This window comes from Oncorhynchus mykiss, chromosome 6, assembly GCF_057628025.1.
Source record: "Oncorhynchus mykiss isolate SJ-2025 chromosome 6, ASM5762802v1, whole genome shotgun sequence".
Classification (NCBI taxonomy): domain Eukaryota; kingdom Metazoa; phylum Chordata; class Actinopteri; order Salmoniformes; family Salmonidae; genus Oncorhynchus; species Oncorhynchus mykiss.
The window spans coordinates 49,959,545-49,974,967 of NC_143027.1; the positions used below are offsets into that span (position 1 = coordinate 49,959,545).

Sequence of the window (15,423 nt, forward strand, 5' to 3'; positions counted from 1 at the left end):
AATTATATTTTTTAAATAGATGCTGAGCAGACAGATTCAGTATCAAAATCCATAGGACTTAAAGATCACATTTATTTTCAGATTTACAAGTTAAGTAACTTTCTTATACAAAACATCCTGCTTCAAAGATTAAAAAGTACTTACAAAGAGAACTTGGAGTCAAGCTGTGCTGGTACCTCCTGCTGGCCAAAGACTGTACAACAGCATACAGTGTAAAACATATAAGTTATTGTAGGTTATTGTAGTTATTGTGTATTCAAGGCCTTCACAGCAGAAATTGGGTATATGATAAACCACGATTAAAATTAAATATGTTGGGCATAGTGGTTTTATGAAGCATCAGGGAACAGTAGTCAACAAAGCTTGAGAAATCCTCTGAATTCAGGTTTACAATGGGCTCACACAGTATCCCAGATCATTTCATGATGACATCTGTGATGTGGGCACCCTCTTTTTTTCACATTAGTTAATTTTCACCCTCACGTTATCATACGGAGAGTTTTCCTCCTCTTCATGTTGGGGTGTATCCGGCGGAAAAGCTCTCTTAGGTGGCTTGGGGACAGCGTAGTCGTCAACGTGAGGGTTGTATGGATACTCGTGGCCATTGGGGTCAACTATGGTGCCCATGATTTTCCATGCCTGACCTCTGACCTCCTCGGGGTCATCGTAAACAGAGGTGGGGCAGTTAGGCTCCAAAGCTATAGCTGCAGCACAGCCCTCCGGTTCATCATAGATGTGCTCTGCCTTCGTGTATCTGACTTTAGTGCCCTCAGACCTACTTAGGCCTGATCGGATGGCCAACTCATCAATGCTGTCATAGAGGGGATCTGGAGCATCGTCCATCTGGCAGCCTGACCTCTCACAGCCTTGCGGCTCCACCCCCAGGGGGAGGTGGACACTAAGCAGCATGTCTGCCATCAGGTTCTTGGCAATGGTGTCAAAGGGGAGAGAGTAGTCTGAGTCCTTTGAGGAGTGGTTGGGTCCAGCGCTGAGGCTGAGGGAGGGCTTATCCTCCTGCTGCCTCCTCTCCAGAGGCATGTTGATCTCAGAGTAGGTCTGACTCTCGCTGTTCATCAGAGGGCAGCTGGAGATGTTCTTCACCTGGTTCTTGCAGGGAATGCCTCTGGTGTCCAGTGTCAGGCTCTTGACCCCGGTGAGGAGTTTCTCCATGGGGGGCTCCAATTTGGCCTGGGGGAGGTGTGGGGGAGACGATCCGTCCCTCTGCAGGGCTTCATTGACGGTGCTGTAAACACCCGGCTCCCCTGCTGGCAGGAGCCTGGGCCCAGGGTCCATCTCCTGGCCTCCTGAGGTCTGTCGGAAGGGTAGGCCTGCACTCCTCTGGAGGTTGATGGCTGACTCCAGTGCATGGAACAGCATGTTGCCCTGTTTGGTGTCAAACTCAAAGCTACCTTCGCCAGAGTCACATCTGCGACCCGCTTCAAAGGAAAATGTCACCTGTAAAGAAATTTGTGTGAGATTGCTTAAAACTTTCTTACATATAATTATCAGCTATTCACTCATAGGGAGAAACCTTGTTGTGCTTTATTTAAAGACTGTACTGTATTTGGGTTACCTTTCTTACACACTATTATAATTGTCCTCAACTAGGGTTGCAAAAATTGCCCAAAATTCCCAGAAGTCCCAGTAAGAAGATTGGTGAAATCAGGAGGGAAAAAGCGGGATATCCAGGAATCCCCCAACAAGGATTTCTTGAAAACCTTGGAATACTGGGAATGTTACCGGAATTTTACAACCCTATCCTCAACCATTCCAAGAGAGATTTGTTGAGATTTTAGATGTTGTTGTGATTACTGGGCTTTTGTAGTTGACAGTTGATGAGAAGGTCACCTTGTCCCGTCCGAACCTCCGGAGGTAGCGGTAGGGCCAGGTGAAAAGAACCTCTCCTGACTTGGGCTCTTTGAGGAGGAGGCTGTCGAAGTCTGTCCGTAGAACATAGGGGCCTCTCAGCTTGCAGCGCTCTGCTGCCTCCGTCCTCCTCACCACCACCCTGAACTCCTTCAATGCTGGGAAACAGACAACAGACAGACAGGATGTAACAGACAGACAGTCTGGGAAACAGACAGACACTCTGCTCTAACTCAACGCAAACAGTATCACACTGACTCAAATTGCAGTGTCCTTATTACACATGGATTTTTACACCTAGTGATAAAAGTATGTAAACCCATATACAGTTTTTATAGTATTTCAAAAGTGATATTGCATTGTGTTTGGTTGTCAATGAAACCAAATATCAACATATGAAGGAGGTGTATCTTTTGCTTGAATAGTTCCACCTGTGCCACTGACTTAGTCTGGCTTTACTTCCAATGTGTCTACAAATTAATAATTGATATGTTCAGTGATGTAGTGGTAAAAAAATTCACTGAACGCCAGTGCAGGGAAAAAAGTCACTCTTCCTATACTTTAAATGTATTTTTCTGCAAATTGTGGGTAAACTTGGCAAAACAAACAAAAAAAGTAAACTGTGCTTACTTGCATTTGCCCTACACTACACTACTGGATTTGTTGGATCACGTCTCCATCTCAAACAAAAATCTAAGTTAAAGAATAGGACTAAATCAAATCAAGCTTTAAATGCACTTTAAATGAAGTTTGATTTGATTTAGTCCTATTCTTTAACTTACATTCTTGGTTGATGGAGATGTGAATCCAACATACAAATGACTAGTTTATACAAACTGTCCTTCAAATGTTGATATTTGGTTGCGTTGACATTATATACAAAGTTTGTCTATGTTGGAATTTGGTTACCATGATGACATTCAGTGCCTTCAGAAAGTATTCACACCCCTTGACCCGTTGAGATCTTGTATCACTGGCCTATACACAATACCCCATTATGTCAAAGTGGAATTACATTTAAGACATTTTTACAAATTAATACAAAATTCAAAACTGAAATGTCTTGAGTCTGTAAGTATTCAAACTATTTGTTATGCCAAGTCTACATAGATTCAGGAATAAAAAGGTGTTTAGCAAGTCCCATAATACATTCGACTCACTCTGTGTGCGATAACAGTGCTTAACATGATTTTTGAAAGACTACCTCATCTCTGTACCTCACACATACAATTATCTGTAAGTTCCCTCAATTTGAGCAGTGAATTTCAAACACAGATTCAACCACAAAGACCAGGGAGGTTTTCCAATGCCTTGCAAAGAAAGGTACCTATTGGTAGATGAGTAAAAAAATAAATAATCAGACATTGAATATTTCTTTGAGCATGGTGAAGTTATGAATTATACTTTGGAGGGTGTATCAATACATCCAGGCACTACAAATATACAGGCATCCTTCCTAACTCAGTTGCCAGACAGGAAGTAAACCACTCAGGGATTTCACCATGAGGCCAATGGTGACTTTAAGACTGTTCGAGAGTTTAATGGTTGTGATAGGAGAAAACTGACAATGGATTAACAACATTGTAGTTACTCCACAATACTAACCTAAATGACAGAGTGAAAAGAAGGATGCCTGAAATTTTTTTTATATTGTTTTTATAAACATGCATCCTGTTTGCAATAAGGCAATAAAGTCAAACTGCAAAAAAATGTGGCGAAGAAATTAGCTCTATGTCCTGAATACAAAGTGTTATGTTTGGGGCAAATCCAACACAACACATCACTGAGTACCACTCGTCATATTTCCAAGCATGGTGGTGGCTGCATCATGTTATGAGTATGCTTGTCATCAGCCAGGACTAGGGATTTTTGGGGGGGGGATAAAAGAAAACGGAATAGAGCTAAGCAGGAAAACCTGGTTCAGTCTACATTCCAACAGACACTGGGAGACGATTTCCCCTTTCAGCAGGACAGTAAGCTAAAACACAAGGACAAATATACACTGGAGTTGCTTAGCAAGATAATTAGTGGCCTAATTACAGTTTTGACTTAATTCGGCTTGAAAATCTAGACTTGAAAATGGCTGTCTAGCAATGATCAACAACCAACTTGACAGAACTTGAAGAATTTTTAGCAAATATTGTACAATCCAGGTGTGCAAAGCTCTTAGAGACTTACCCAGAAAGACTCATCAGCTGTAATCGCTGCCAACGGTGATTCTAACATGTATTGTATTGACTCAGGGGTGTGAATACGTCTGTAAACTACATTTCTGTATTTCATTTTTTATACGTTTGCAATTTGAAATGTTCTAAAAACATGTTTTCACATTGTCATTATGGCGTATTGTGTGTTGATGGATGACAAAAAAATCACTTTAATCAATTTTGAATTCAGACTCTAACACAATAAATTGTGGAATAAGTCAAGGGATATGAATACTTTCTGAAGACACTACAATCCTGTTGTTGAAATTTCACTGTCAAAAAAAAGCTTACGTCGATTCATTTTTTCCACATAGATTCAACGTCACAATATGTTGACAAATTACGTTGAAACAACATTGATTCAACCAGTTTGTGCCGAGTGGGCAGTGTCCAAAAAATGGGTCTACATTGAAGGTTGTGGGTCTTCCAGCAGGACAACAACCCCAAACACACATAAAAAGCAGCCAGAAATGTTTAAGAAGAAGTGTTCGACTGTTCTGGAGTGGCCAGCGAAGTGTCGAGATCTGAATCACATATAAAAGCTATAACGAGATCTGAAAACAGCAGTTGGTGGAGGGCATCCCTCAAATGTTGAAGAATTAGAGCAGTTTGTTGTTAAGAAGTGGGGCAAATTGTCAGTATACGGTGCAGCAAGCTCATTGATGGCTACAATAAGTGTTTGTCTGCAGTTATCTTGGTCAAAGGCTGAACAACCAAGTACTAGCCCGGGAGTGGCAATAATTTTGTCCATGCCATTTGTCTTTATTTTCTCAATCAAAAATGTAAACTTAAGTTTCCAGAAATGTAATTGGTTCTTCAATGTTGAAAATCTAATAACAGGTTTTATTTCATTTTTATTTTCATTTTTTTTAGAAGAAATAGTGAATTATTTTAGAAAAGTGCAAGTGTGACAATATATTTGGCCGCAACTGTACAGTGCAGAGTTAAACAACACCAGACTCTCTGTCATGTCCTAGCATATTGTACTGCAGGCTAACTGATTTCCCCAAAAATTCCAGTTGTAAAGTGATCATTCCAGTGCTGGACCCCCTCCCCACTGCTACTGTGGTTCCCATGATGAACGAAACAAGCCAAGTTACAGTCGGTGCAATGAATATAAGCTATGGGGGAGAGCACTGCACTTTGTCAGTTGCTCTGTGGGAGGGAGATCAAATCCCAGTCACAGCCAGAGGCATATTACTCCTGTTTTCCATTCACTTGGATTACAGTCTTTATGAGAGAGAAAAGTGGAATGCATTCTCATTACCAATCCTAGACCTACACAGAGCCATGTATTTAGAATCTAACTTTGGCCTGAATGCCAAGCGTCACATCTGTAGGAAACCTGGCACCATCCCTACAGTGAAGCATGGTGGTGGCAGCATCATACATCATGCTTGGTCATTATGGGGTATTGTGAGAAGAAAAAAACAATTGAATCAATTTTAGAACAAGGCTGTAACCTAAGAAAATGTGGAAAAATTCAAGGGGTCTGAATATTTTCTGAAGGTACTGTACGTACATTTTCACAAATCCCTTTAGAGAGAGCTAATGTAATGGGAGTTTGAATATACTGTAGATCAGACTCACAATGTGTTAGCATGGTTTCAAAGACAATACTTTCCACTTATGGATGAAAAGGATGGAAACCGACACTTGTGAAAACCTGTCACATCCATCACTATCCCTTCCCTTTAGGGTGCCTTCAAACCAAAATGCATGAAACACCCCAGCTAGCACAGTGGATCTGGGCCGATTCTGGCTGAGAGTAGGTAGGTGCACTCGGCTGAGAGTCAAACGTCATGTGTCCCGAGTCTGGGCCCGAATATTACTTATTACTCATGTGGCCTGAGTATTACTTATGGCTAGGATGCAAGGATTGAGCTCGGGCCGATTCTGGTGTGAGTTATCTGGCCCAAATGTATAACTTGGGGCTCGGGACAATTAGGGCTACTCTCTGGCAGATGATTACATATGCTTTATATAATTAACATTTTATTATTTATTTTTCCATATTTTGTCATTGTTGCTGTGTCCCATCGCACTGTAGCGACTCCTGTGGCGGGCCAGGAGCATGCACACTGACACGTTCACCAAGTGTATGGTGTTTCCTTCAACACATTTTTTTTTTTTTTGTGGATGGGTATATTTGTATGTATAAAATGAATAATAGTAATATTTAAAATTACTAAATCGGGTAATTTTGTATACATTTATTTAAATTAGCATCGGGCCGCTTCTGGGTGGATTCAAATTCGGCTGAATTCCGGTAGACGGACACGGCCCGATGTACTTGGGCCGATTCTGGGCAGTCATTTATTTTGATTCCTGGCCGAGTCCGACACCCGATTCCGGGCCGATTCAATCAGTTCTGGCCCCCCGGAAGAGGGCCGCTTCTGGGCCGATTCCTCATTGCTAGCTGGGACATGTCAAACGCAGCGGTGTAGTAGGGTGGGGAGAAATAGTTAGCAAGAAACGGTGTTCTACATTTTTAATTGGTTGTCACGGACATATCTTGGCAACTTTTCTGATTGACAGCACACCACAACCCTAGGCCCTCCCCCAACGCACTGCTCCCATTGAAAACCATTGGGTTGCTGCATTTTTTTACAGATCCGTTTGTCATGTTTTGAAAGCACCCTTGACTGAGCTGGATCTTCACTGTAGCGTCTTTGAGCAGCACCTGAGAGAGAGCTGAGCAGAGCAGCATGTTTGTAAAATATGTCTTAGTAAGCCACAAATATATTGCTGCACTGAGTAGAGGATGTTTCGTTGAAAAGATGCACTGGCTTGTAACCTCTTAGGACTTCCTCAACCAACAAAAAGAGAGAAGCGCCTATTGACTTCCTGTTACATCCAAGCCCTATCTGACAGAAATACCCTGTTCTTAAAATAAACTCGCTGACTTCTCTATACAGTAGCTCAGCTCCACCTCTTTGCCACTGGTGGATGAGCCTAAACCACTAAACCAGTTTCTCACCCGAATGTATTTAAAAAAAAATGCTCCGTTCTACATTGCCTTCAGGTCATGTGATACTTTGCAGTCTGTCTGTAGGTCTATTTGGAGGCACATTGAACTAAGCGTGGCCCTGTAAAATGCTATGGATAAGTGTTTTGGTTTTTGGGTTAATATCTTCCCAGGTGCTTGTTTCAGAAGGTTGAGGTTGAGGAGTTGCTTCCTCTGCCTGGTGCACCACATGCATTTGCTGTTTGTTTATGAGAGGCATGGGATTGCATGACTGAAAATGGCACATGAAATAAAAAAAACAGAGAATTCAAGATGGATGACTACACAGTCACTGCAGACATTTCAACTCAAAGGTGCCATGACTACTACATATACTGTGTAATGCTGATAGAAAACAATATTTTTGAAGCCCAAGCACTAATTTCACATTATACAACTATTCTTGCTTTGGCTCATACAGTATCTGGCTACGATCAGCTCAGTGGAGATATGCCTATTCATATCACACACAGAGATCCTGTTACAATCTGAATCAGAGTGTGTGTTTTACCCTCAGAACGATACACTGGCTGCAGGCCTGTCAGCTGAAAGCTGCATGCTGAAGTTGTTAAGCTTGTGATCTCAAACGCAGGCTCTGGTTTACCTCACATGCATCTACTAATAATTGACCGCACATAGGTTACAGCCCCTCAGAAATAGACATACTGGTATACTTAACTCAAATCACTGCCACAGTGCTGTAGCTATTACGATGTTGCTGCTAAGGACACATCTTGTTCTAGTTTTTATCAATAAGGAACTGACAGTTGTAGACAAGAATATCCAAGATCCAGGATGAGAAAAACATAGCTAAAAACTAGACGCAGATTAAGTCTTTGATTAAAAAGCATGCTCAATGGAGAATCTCCATTGAAATAGCTTTTTAGTCCAGGGCTTCTATTCACCTATGTCTGAGAAATCAGCCCTAAATGTTGTTGGTTGAAAGGATGTGATATTTAACAGATCAAATGTATATGTCAAAAGTAAGTGCCTCATTGTACTTTTAAGACATGGAGAGAACAGAAAACAGTAGAGAACAGGATGTAACTCTTCTGACTGATAAGTAAGTGGTCAATGTGCAAACATGCGGACACTGGTGGTGCAATGCTCATCAACCACAAGACAGGAAAATATGTCACAATTTTCCACTATGTATAACAGTCAAAATAAGACAGAGATGTACACAATGTGTCTGTGTGTAAGAGGCCACAGAAAATGTATTACAAAATGCAGTTTGGTTTTATATTATATATTGACATTTATATTTTATTTTATTTTATATACTGTATAGTCAAGTTTTTTGAACATTTACCTCAAATGGAAAATATAAAGAAGCACTTCCTTTATTCAAATTAATCTGAAGTCCTGTTACTGTAATGCTCCAATGTATACACCCCAATATGACTTACTTATTTAAAGCCCTAGGTTCCTCAACTTGAGCTCTGTATACACTCCAGTATACACTCCAGTAAGTGATCAGAGTAGTGATGAGTTGAGTCACGTCAGGCACCTTTATCCTCTCATTACAAGACATTAGATGAATGTCAAAGAACAGTGTCCCATGACCTGAAAGAGCTCAGGGCTGTATTAAATACAGTGGGCCACAGCAAGTGCTACGTATGTAGACATACAGTATCAGTGACACTTTTCTCTGCAGTTATCTGAGAATGTCCTGTGTGTGTGTGTGTGTGTGCGTGTGCGCGTGCGTGTGTGTGTGTGTGTGTGCCTGCGCGTGCGCGTGCGTGTGTGTGTGTGTGCGTGCGTGTGTGTGCTTGCATGCATGCACGGGTGTATGTGTCTTGCTATATAAAATTATTTTGTTTTCCTTCATGGGGTAAATAGCAAGACTTACCACTGTCTCTTCTGCTGTACAGAGAGTTGTCCTCCATCCCCATTTCTGCAGCATCTTCCTTTGATCGCTGCATACTGTTACGTTTCATCCCTCCTTTCTCACCCCAGTTCATCTGCATTGGTCAAATATACCATCATAAACATACTGTGTACGTCAACATTTCCACATATTGGAAGAAGAAAACAGACTGCAGGGCCTTGGAATGTTTGTATTGTTGGTTGTGCTTGTGCGTAATAATAACAGTGTTAACTTGTGTACTTAGCAGTGTTCACTTGTGTACTAAGCACTAGATCTGTACCTGCTGTTTCACCAGTGTTAGTTGGATGATGGATAATGCGGGCTAGCTACTGCTTTGGCACTGTTTTTTCCTCCTGAATTGTATTTTGCTAATACAAAGCATATAAGGGAGAGACTGTTAACTAAGTTCAAAACACAAGCTGAGTGAGCCATTACTCTTCAGCTAAAAACAGCTAAAATTAGTCAGTTTCTTTGGTAAACCCTGCTACTGTTTTTCATCACATGATGGTAGAGTCAACTCTCAGAAGTCAGTGTGTGACAGAGTATTTTTTCTATATAGCATGACAGTTTTGAGTTCCTGAGTTATCTGCTTGCTTTTCAAAAATATTTTGAAGTGTAATGTCATATCTGTTGTCATAAGTGTAATGTCATATATTGCTGTATGTATGTTTACAGTATATCAGTTATGATTTAGGTCCCCAGCCCTATGTTGAACTGTACATGAACTGGACATGCAGCATCATATAAAGTGCGATCCCTCTACTTTTAAGCAGAATCAAACCTGACAGAACAAGGGATCTGACTGAACGTACAGGGAATGCAATTTCGCACAGTTTCTGTGTCCAGTCGTCCAGCTCGACCATCTCCACAGCAAACACAAAAAGTTTGTCTGCAGTCTCCACATGGAACTGGCCACAGTCTTTCGGGGAGCCCTCCATGTCCACTTCTGACACCCGGATACAGTCGCTTAGCTTGATCACCTTCTTGCTCTCCTGCTGCTTGCGGAGGTTTTTGTCTGATTTCTCCAGGGTGCTCGCACCATCTTTGCATTCAAAGAACTCCAAGCGTGAGATGGAGCAGGTACTCTCCCTGTACAGGATCGACCAGACCTTTTTCCATTTCTGTATGGGAGTAGACAAAGCATGGGGTCAAACAGCAACAGAGGCACAGAAGGCCAATATTCATATTTTAAGGGATGTCTCTGCTTGTTTCATGAGGCTACTGGTAAGCCCTATTACTAGTTTCACTTCCTATAGCCTGGTATCCAAATGGTTCAGCAGGTGAAAAGAGGAAGATAAAGTGAATCCATTGTCAACACTGCTCTTCATATGGCATTGCTCAATACTGTCGAGGGGAATAACTTGGATGCTTTGCTCTGTGAAGTTCCTTTAAAAAATGAAATATTTTGCAATTACAACAAAGAAATGCGATTGATTCAGTCTACCACAGTGGAGATGGGTTTTGCAGATTGGCTGCTACTGCTGCTATTGTACCATTAAAACAAAACCCTCTATGGGGAATTTCGAGACTGGTCTGAGACCCGCAATCCTACTCCTGGAGCTAATACAAACACATCAGGAAAGTCTAGCCTGACAGGAAATTGACCTTAACTATAGGTTATTCCCCCTGGTTTAACTAAACAAAGACTCCTTAATCTACATAAGTCTCTGGTACTGAACTATGGAACTCTTTAGCTGTACCACATAAAAGTTATTGGTTGCCGTTTGCCTTTATAACTGGATAAATACCGCTGGTGATGCCAACAGACGACTATCTCAAATCAAAACGTGTCGTGAGGGGATTGAAAACAGTGAAAAAAAGAAATATGTGTGTGAAAGAGAGAAATAGTAATTGCATCTTTTTGTATTAACTAACTCTGCCATGGAGAAATGAATGTCACTTTTGTAGGGGCATTGGATAAATGCTGAAAATAAGGTCTGTGGTAAAGACAGGCTTAGGAGATCTTATAAGTTTTGTTCTGAGATCATTTTCATCAGCTAATGTAACTTTTTGTGAATTTTGAAGCATTTCTGTCAATTAAAAAAATAACATAAAGCCTTCATAATTCATAAAGGTCATGTTAACTGGCTGATATTATCTCATAAAACAAAACGTATAAGATCTCCTCAGCCTGTGTTAACCTCAGATCTTATTTTCGGCGTTTATCACAAAACCCTATTCTTTCCCCATTGCAAATCAATCCCAGAACAACAGCAAAGGACCTTGTGAAGATGCTGGGTACAAAAGTAGCTACATCTACAGTAAAACAAGTCCTATATCGACATAACCTGAAAGGCCGCTCAGCAAGGAAGAAGCCACTGCTCCAAAACCGCCATAAAAAATGACAGACTACGGTTTGCAACTGCACATGGGGACAAAGATCGTACGTTTTGGAGAAATGTCCTCTGGTCTGATGAAACAAAAATAGAACTGTTTGGTCATAATGACCATCGTTATGTTTTGAGGAAAAAGGGGGAGGCTTGCAAGCCGAAGAACACCATCCCAACCGTGAAGCACTGGGATGGCAACATCATGTTGTGGTGCTGCTTTGCTGCAGGAGGGACTGGTGCACTTCACAAAATAGATGGCATCATGAGGCAGGAAAATTATGTGGATATATTGTATCAAGACATCAGTCAGGAAGTTAAAGCTTGGTCACAAATGGGTCTTCCAAATTGACAATGACCCCAAGCATACTTAAAAAGTTGTGGCAAAATGGCTTAAGGACATCAATGTCAAGGTATTGGAGTGGCCATCACAAAGCCCTGACCTCAATCCTATAGAAAATTTGTGGGCAGAACTGAAAAAGCGTGTGCGAGCAAGGAGGCCTACAAACCTGACTCAGTTACACCAGTGTCAGGAGGAATTTGTGGGAAGCTTGTGGAAGGCTACCTGAAATGTTTGACCCAAGTTAAACAATTTAAAGGCAATGCTACCAAATGCTAATTTGTTTGATTGATTTATTTTTTATTTAACTTCATTTTACTAGGTAGGCCAGTTGAGAACAAGTTCTCATTTACAACTGCGACCTTGCCAATATAAAGCAAAGCAGTGCGACACAAACAACAACACAGAGTTACACATGGAAAAAAACAAACGTACAGTCAATAACACAATAGAAAAAGTCTATATACAGTGTGTGCAAATGGCGTGAGGAGGTAAGGCAATAAATAGGCCATAGTAGCAATGTAATTACAATTTAGCAAATGAACCCTGGAGTGATAGATGTGCAGATGATGATGTGCAGATGATGAAGTAGAAATACTGGTGTGCGGAAGAGCAAAAAAGTAGATAAAAATAACAATATGGGGATGAGGTAGGTAGATTGGATGGGCTATTTATAGATGGTCTGTGTACAGCAGTAGCGATCGGTAAGCTGCTCATATAGCTGATGCTTAAAGTTAGTGAGGGAGATATAAGTTTCCAACTTCAGCGATTTTTGAAATTCGTTCCAGTCATTGGCAGCAGAGAACTGGAAGGAAAGTAGGTGTTGTCTTTGTCTTTGGCAAGTAGCTGCGGGGGGTGCGGAGCTGTTGGCTGGGGTTGGGGTAGCCAGGAGGAAAGCATGGCCAGCCGTAGAGAAATGCTTGTTGAAATTCTCGATTATCGTGGATTTATTGGTGGTGACAGTGTTTCCTAGCCTCAGTGCAGTGGGCAGCTGGGAGGAGGTGCTCTTATTCTCCATGGACTTTACAGTGTCCCAAAACTTTTTGGAATTAGAGCTACAGGATGCAAATTTCTGCTTGAAAAAGCTAGCCTTTGCTTTCCTAACTGACTGCGTGTATTGGTTCCTGACTTCCCTGAAAAGTTGCATATCGCGGGGACTATTCGATGCTAGTGCTGTCCGCCACAGGATGTTTTTGTGCTGGTCGAGGGCAGTCAGATCTGGAGTGAACCAAGGGAGTGTATGTAAACTTCTGACCCACTGGGAATGTGATGAAATAAATAAAAGCTGAAATAAATCATTCTCTCTACTATTATTCTGACATTTCACTTTCTTAAAATAAAGTGGTGATCGTAACTGACCAAAAACAGGGTATTTTTACTAGGATTAAATGTCAGGAATTGTGAAAAACTGAGTTTAAATGTCTTCGGCTAAGGTGTATGTAAACTTCCGACTTCAACTGTATGTGTTTGCTCAACTTGTCTCATATGTTCATTCAGCTATAAATTATTATTTTGGCATCAAAACTAAAAAAGGCTGTGCAACTGATTACACACACACACGGTGCTTTTAACTTTCACATTGTACATACTTTGACATACATGATTACATTGTGCATGCTCAATTATATAGTAATTATTTTATTCAACATGTCCTAACCTGGGATTTGAACTCACATGGCATTTAGATCTTCCTGCTACGCCACCATGTCTGTCAATTATCAGTTAATCTGACTATTCTCTCATCATTGTTTTGATTTCAGCAATTTTGGGGTTTTCTGTATAGTTGTCTAATTTTGGTGGGGCATTTTATTCTGTTTTAATGTTAAAAACACTGCGTGTTTGTACAGCTAATTCCACAGCTTTTTTTTAGGTTAGCCGCACAAATAATAATTTGTAGTTTAATGAACATATGAGGCAATTTGAGCAAACATAATTTTAAGTTGGCTGAATTTTTGCCTACGTTTTGTCAAGTTTGGGCCAACTATTTTTTTTGTTCAGGTAACACTCCGTGACCAAAAAGTGAAGTAAACCAAAAAAAGGCTGTGGAACCATTTACTAAATAATAATTACTTGAAACAACTAGATTTTTTGTTTTACAGTGTAGATGATTTCACAACCTCAATCAATTAGCAGCTGTTTCTTACATGATAACAATACCACTACTAGATTGATGGATGACTCATGCTCATGATATCGAGAAGGCAGAAGCCATTGAGTTTATGTGTGTGAGTAAGCAACACATATTAATAGTGTGTTCAGGCCACACAGAGACTCCGAGGAGAGTGCTACAAAGGAGCTGTGGCAGATCTTACCTTGCCAAACCTATGTTGCTGTAAGTAGAGCATTCCTTTCTTCCTGATGTCTTCCTCCATGGTGTACCAGCTCTGTTGCCCCTACTCCTCTCCACTTTTATCTTTCTGTTCAACACGACGCCCTGCTTGTGGTATCTATCTACAAATGACGCAAACACCTCAAGTTCCCTGTCATGTTGACTTCCTGTATGCGCAGCTGCATCACAGAACACAGCAGTTCAGTACTAAAACACTGTGTGTGTGTGGTACATTTTTGTCATTTAGCAGACGCTCTTGTCCAGAGCGACTTAAAGGAGCAATTAGAGTTAACTGTCTTGCTCATGGGCACATCAACGATTTTTCACCTAGTCGGGGATTTGAAAAAGCAAAGCAAAGATTACTGGCCCAACTCTTTTAACCACTAGGCTACTTGCCACCCTGTGTGTGTGTGTGTGTGTGTGTGTGTGTGTGTGTGTGTGTGTGTGTGGCCTTTTGGTGTGTGAACCTCTTGTTTCTCAATCACAAGAGGCGCAATTGTTTTGAATGTTACATATTACATGTTTTGCATGTTCCATAAAAACAATATCAAGAGTACGATAAATGTACAAGTGTCACCATTCATAAGTAAAATGTAATTGGTGTAGCAGGATGGCTCAAAAAATCGAATAATCTTATAGCCTTATTAGTATGGGCTACATTTAGTAAATTCTGTACAATTATTTTCATTTCACAACCCGTCTGACTTTGTGGTCAAATTAGTGCATCCTTCCTGTGTCCATTTTCCATCATCTAAGCAACATTTGAATAAATGCAAAATAGACTTGTTGGCCATATTTGGGTCATGTTAGCAAAAAACTGTAAGGGGTTTACAAACTTTTTCACTCGGGCCCCACCTTCCAATATTAGGGAACATCCTGCGCCTCGCCCTGCGTGCGCGCCACATCTATTTTTATGGGAAAAAGCACTGTTCGTGACACAAACTGTTCACACCCCTCTTGTTGGTGCAGTTTTAAAGCTTATTTTCTGCAATTCTACACATTTTGTCATGGTGTGCAATTTTTTTTTTCAGTTTAAAGCTAATTTTCTTGCAATTCTATACATTTTGCCATGTCTAATGTGTATTCATGTGACATTTGAGTGACACATTTCTGGGGAAAAGCAGCCAACAAGTGCTCAGCATATGTGGAAACTGCTTCAAGACTGTTGGAAAAGCATTCCAGGTGAACCTGGTTGAGAGAATGCCAAGAGTGTGCAAAGCTGTCATCAAGGTAAAGGGTGGCTACTTTGAAGAATCTCAAATATAACATATATTTTGATTTGTTTAACACTTTTGGTTACTACATGATTCCATATGTGTTATTTCATTGTTTTGATGTCTTCACTATTATTCTACAATGTAGAAAATAGTAAAAATAAAGAAAAACCCTTGAATGAGTTGGTGTGTCCTAACTTTTGACTGGTACTGTATATATTTAAGCAATAAGGCACGAGGGGGTGTGGTATATGGCCAATATT

The 15,423-nt window shown here is 40.8% G+C and overlaps 1 protein-coding gene across 2 annotated transcripts; it reads right to left on the reverse strand.

The window, feature by feature from the left end:
* Window positions 1–54: 54 nt before the first annotated feature.
* dok2 (docking protein 2) lies at window positions 55–14,390 on the reverse strand. 2 transcript variants are annotated; one of them, XM_021606707.3, is made up of 5 exons: window positions 13,930–14,390; window positions 9,763–10,071; window positions 8,933–9,044; window positions 1,849–2,024; window positions 55–1,455 (listed from the first exon to the last, which is right to left on the reverse strand). In XM_021606707.3, the coding sequence occupies exons 1-5, from the start codon at window positions 13,987–13,989 to the stop codon at window positions 463–465; spliced, it is 1,650 nt and encodes a 549-aa protein (XP_021462382.1). In that variant the 5' UTR covers window positions 13,990–14,390; the 3' UTR covers window positions 55–462. The 2 variants fall into 2 exon arrangements, with proteins under 2 accessions (XP_021462382.1, XP_090094267.1); XM_090238141.1 differs by having other exon boundaries at window positions 55–1,450; window positions 1,844–2,024.
* Between the last annotated feature and the right edge of the window lie 1,033 nt (window positions 14,391–15,423).

Bases quoted from the DNA above. Each gene is read 5' to 3' on its own strand.
- dok2 (XM_021606707.3), bottom strand. From the start codon at position 13,989: ATGGAGGAAGACATCAGGAAGAAAGGAATGCTCTACTTACAGCAACAT. The intron at 9,045-9,762 runs GTACGTTCAGTC...TGACCAATGCAG, and splicing joins TGTGCGAAATTGCATTCCCT to ATGAACTGGGGTGAGAAAGG. The intron at 1,456-1,848 runs GTGACCTTCTCA...ATTTCTTTACAG, and splicing joins GGAGGTTCGGACGGGACAAG to GTGACATTTTCCTTTGAAGC.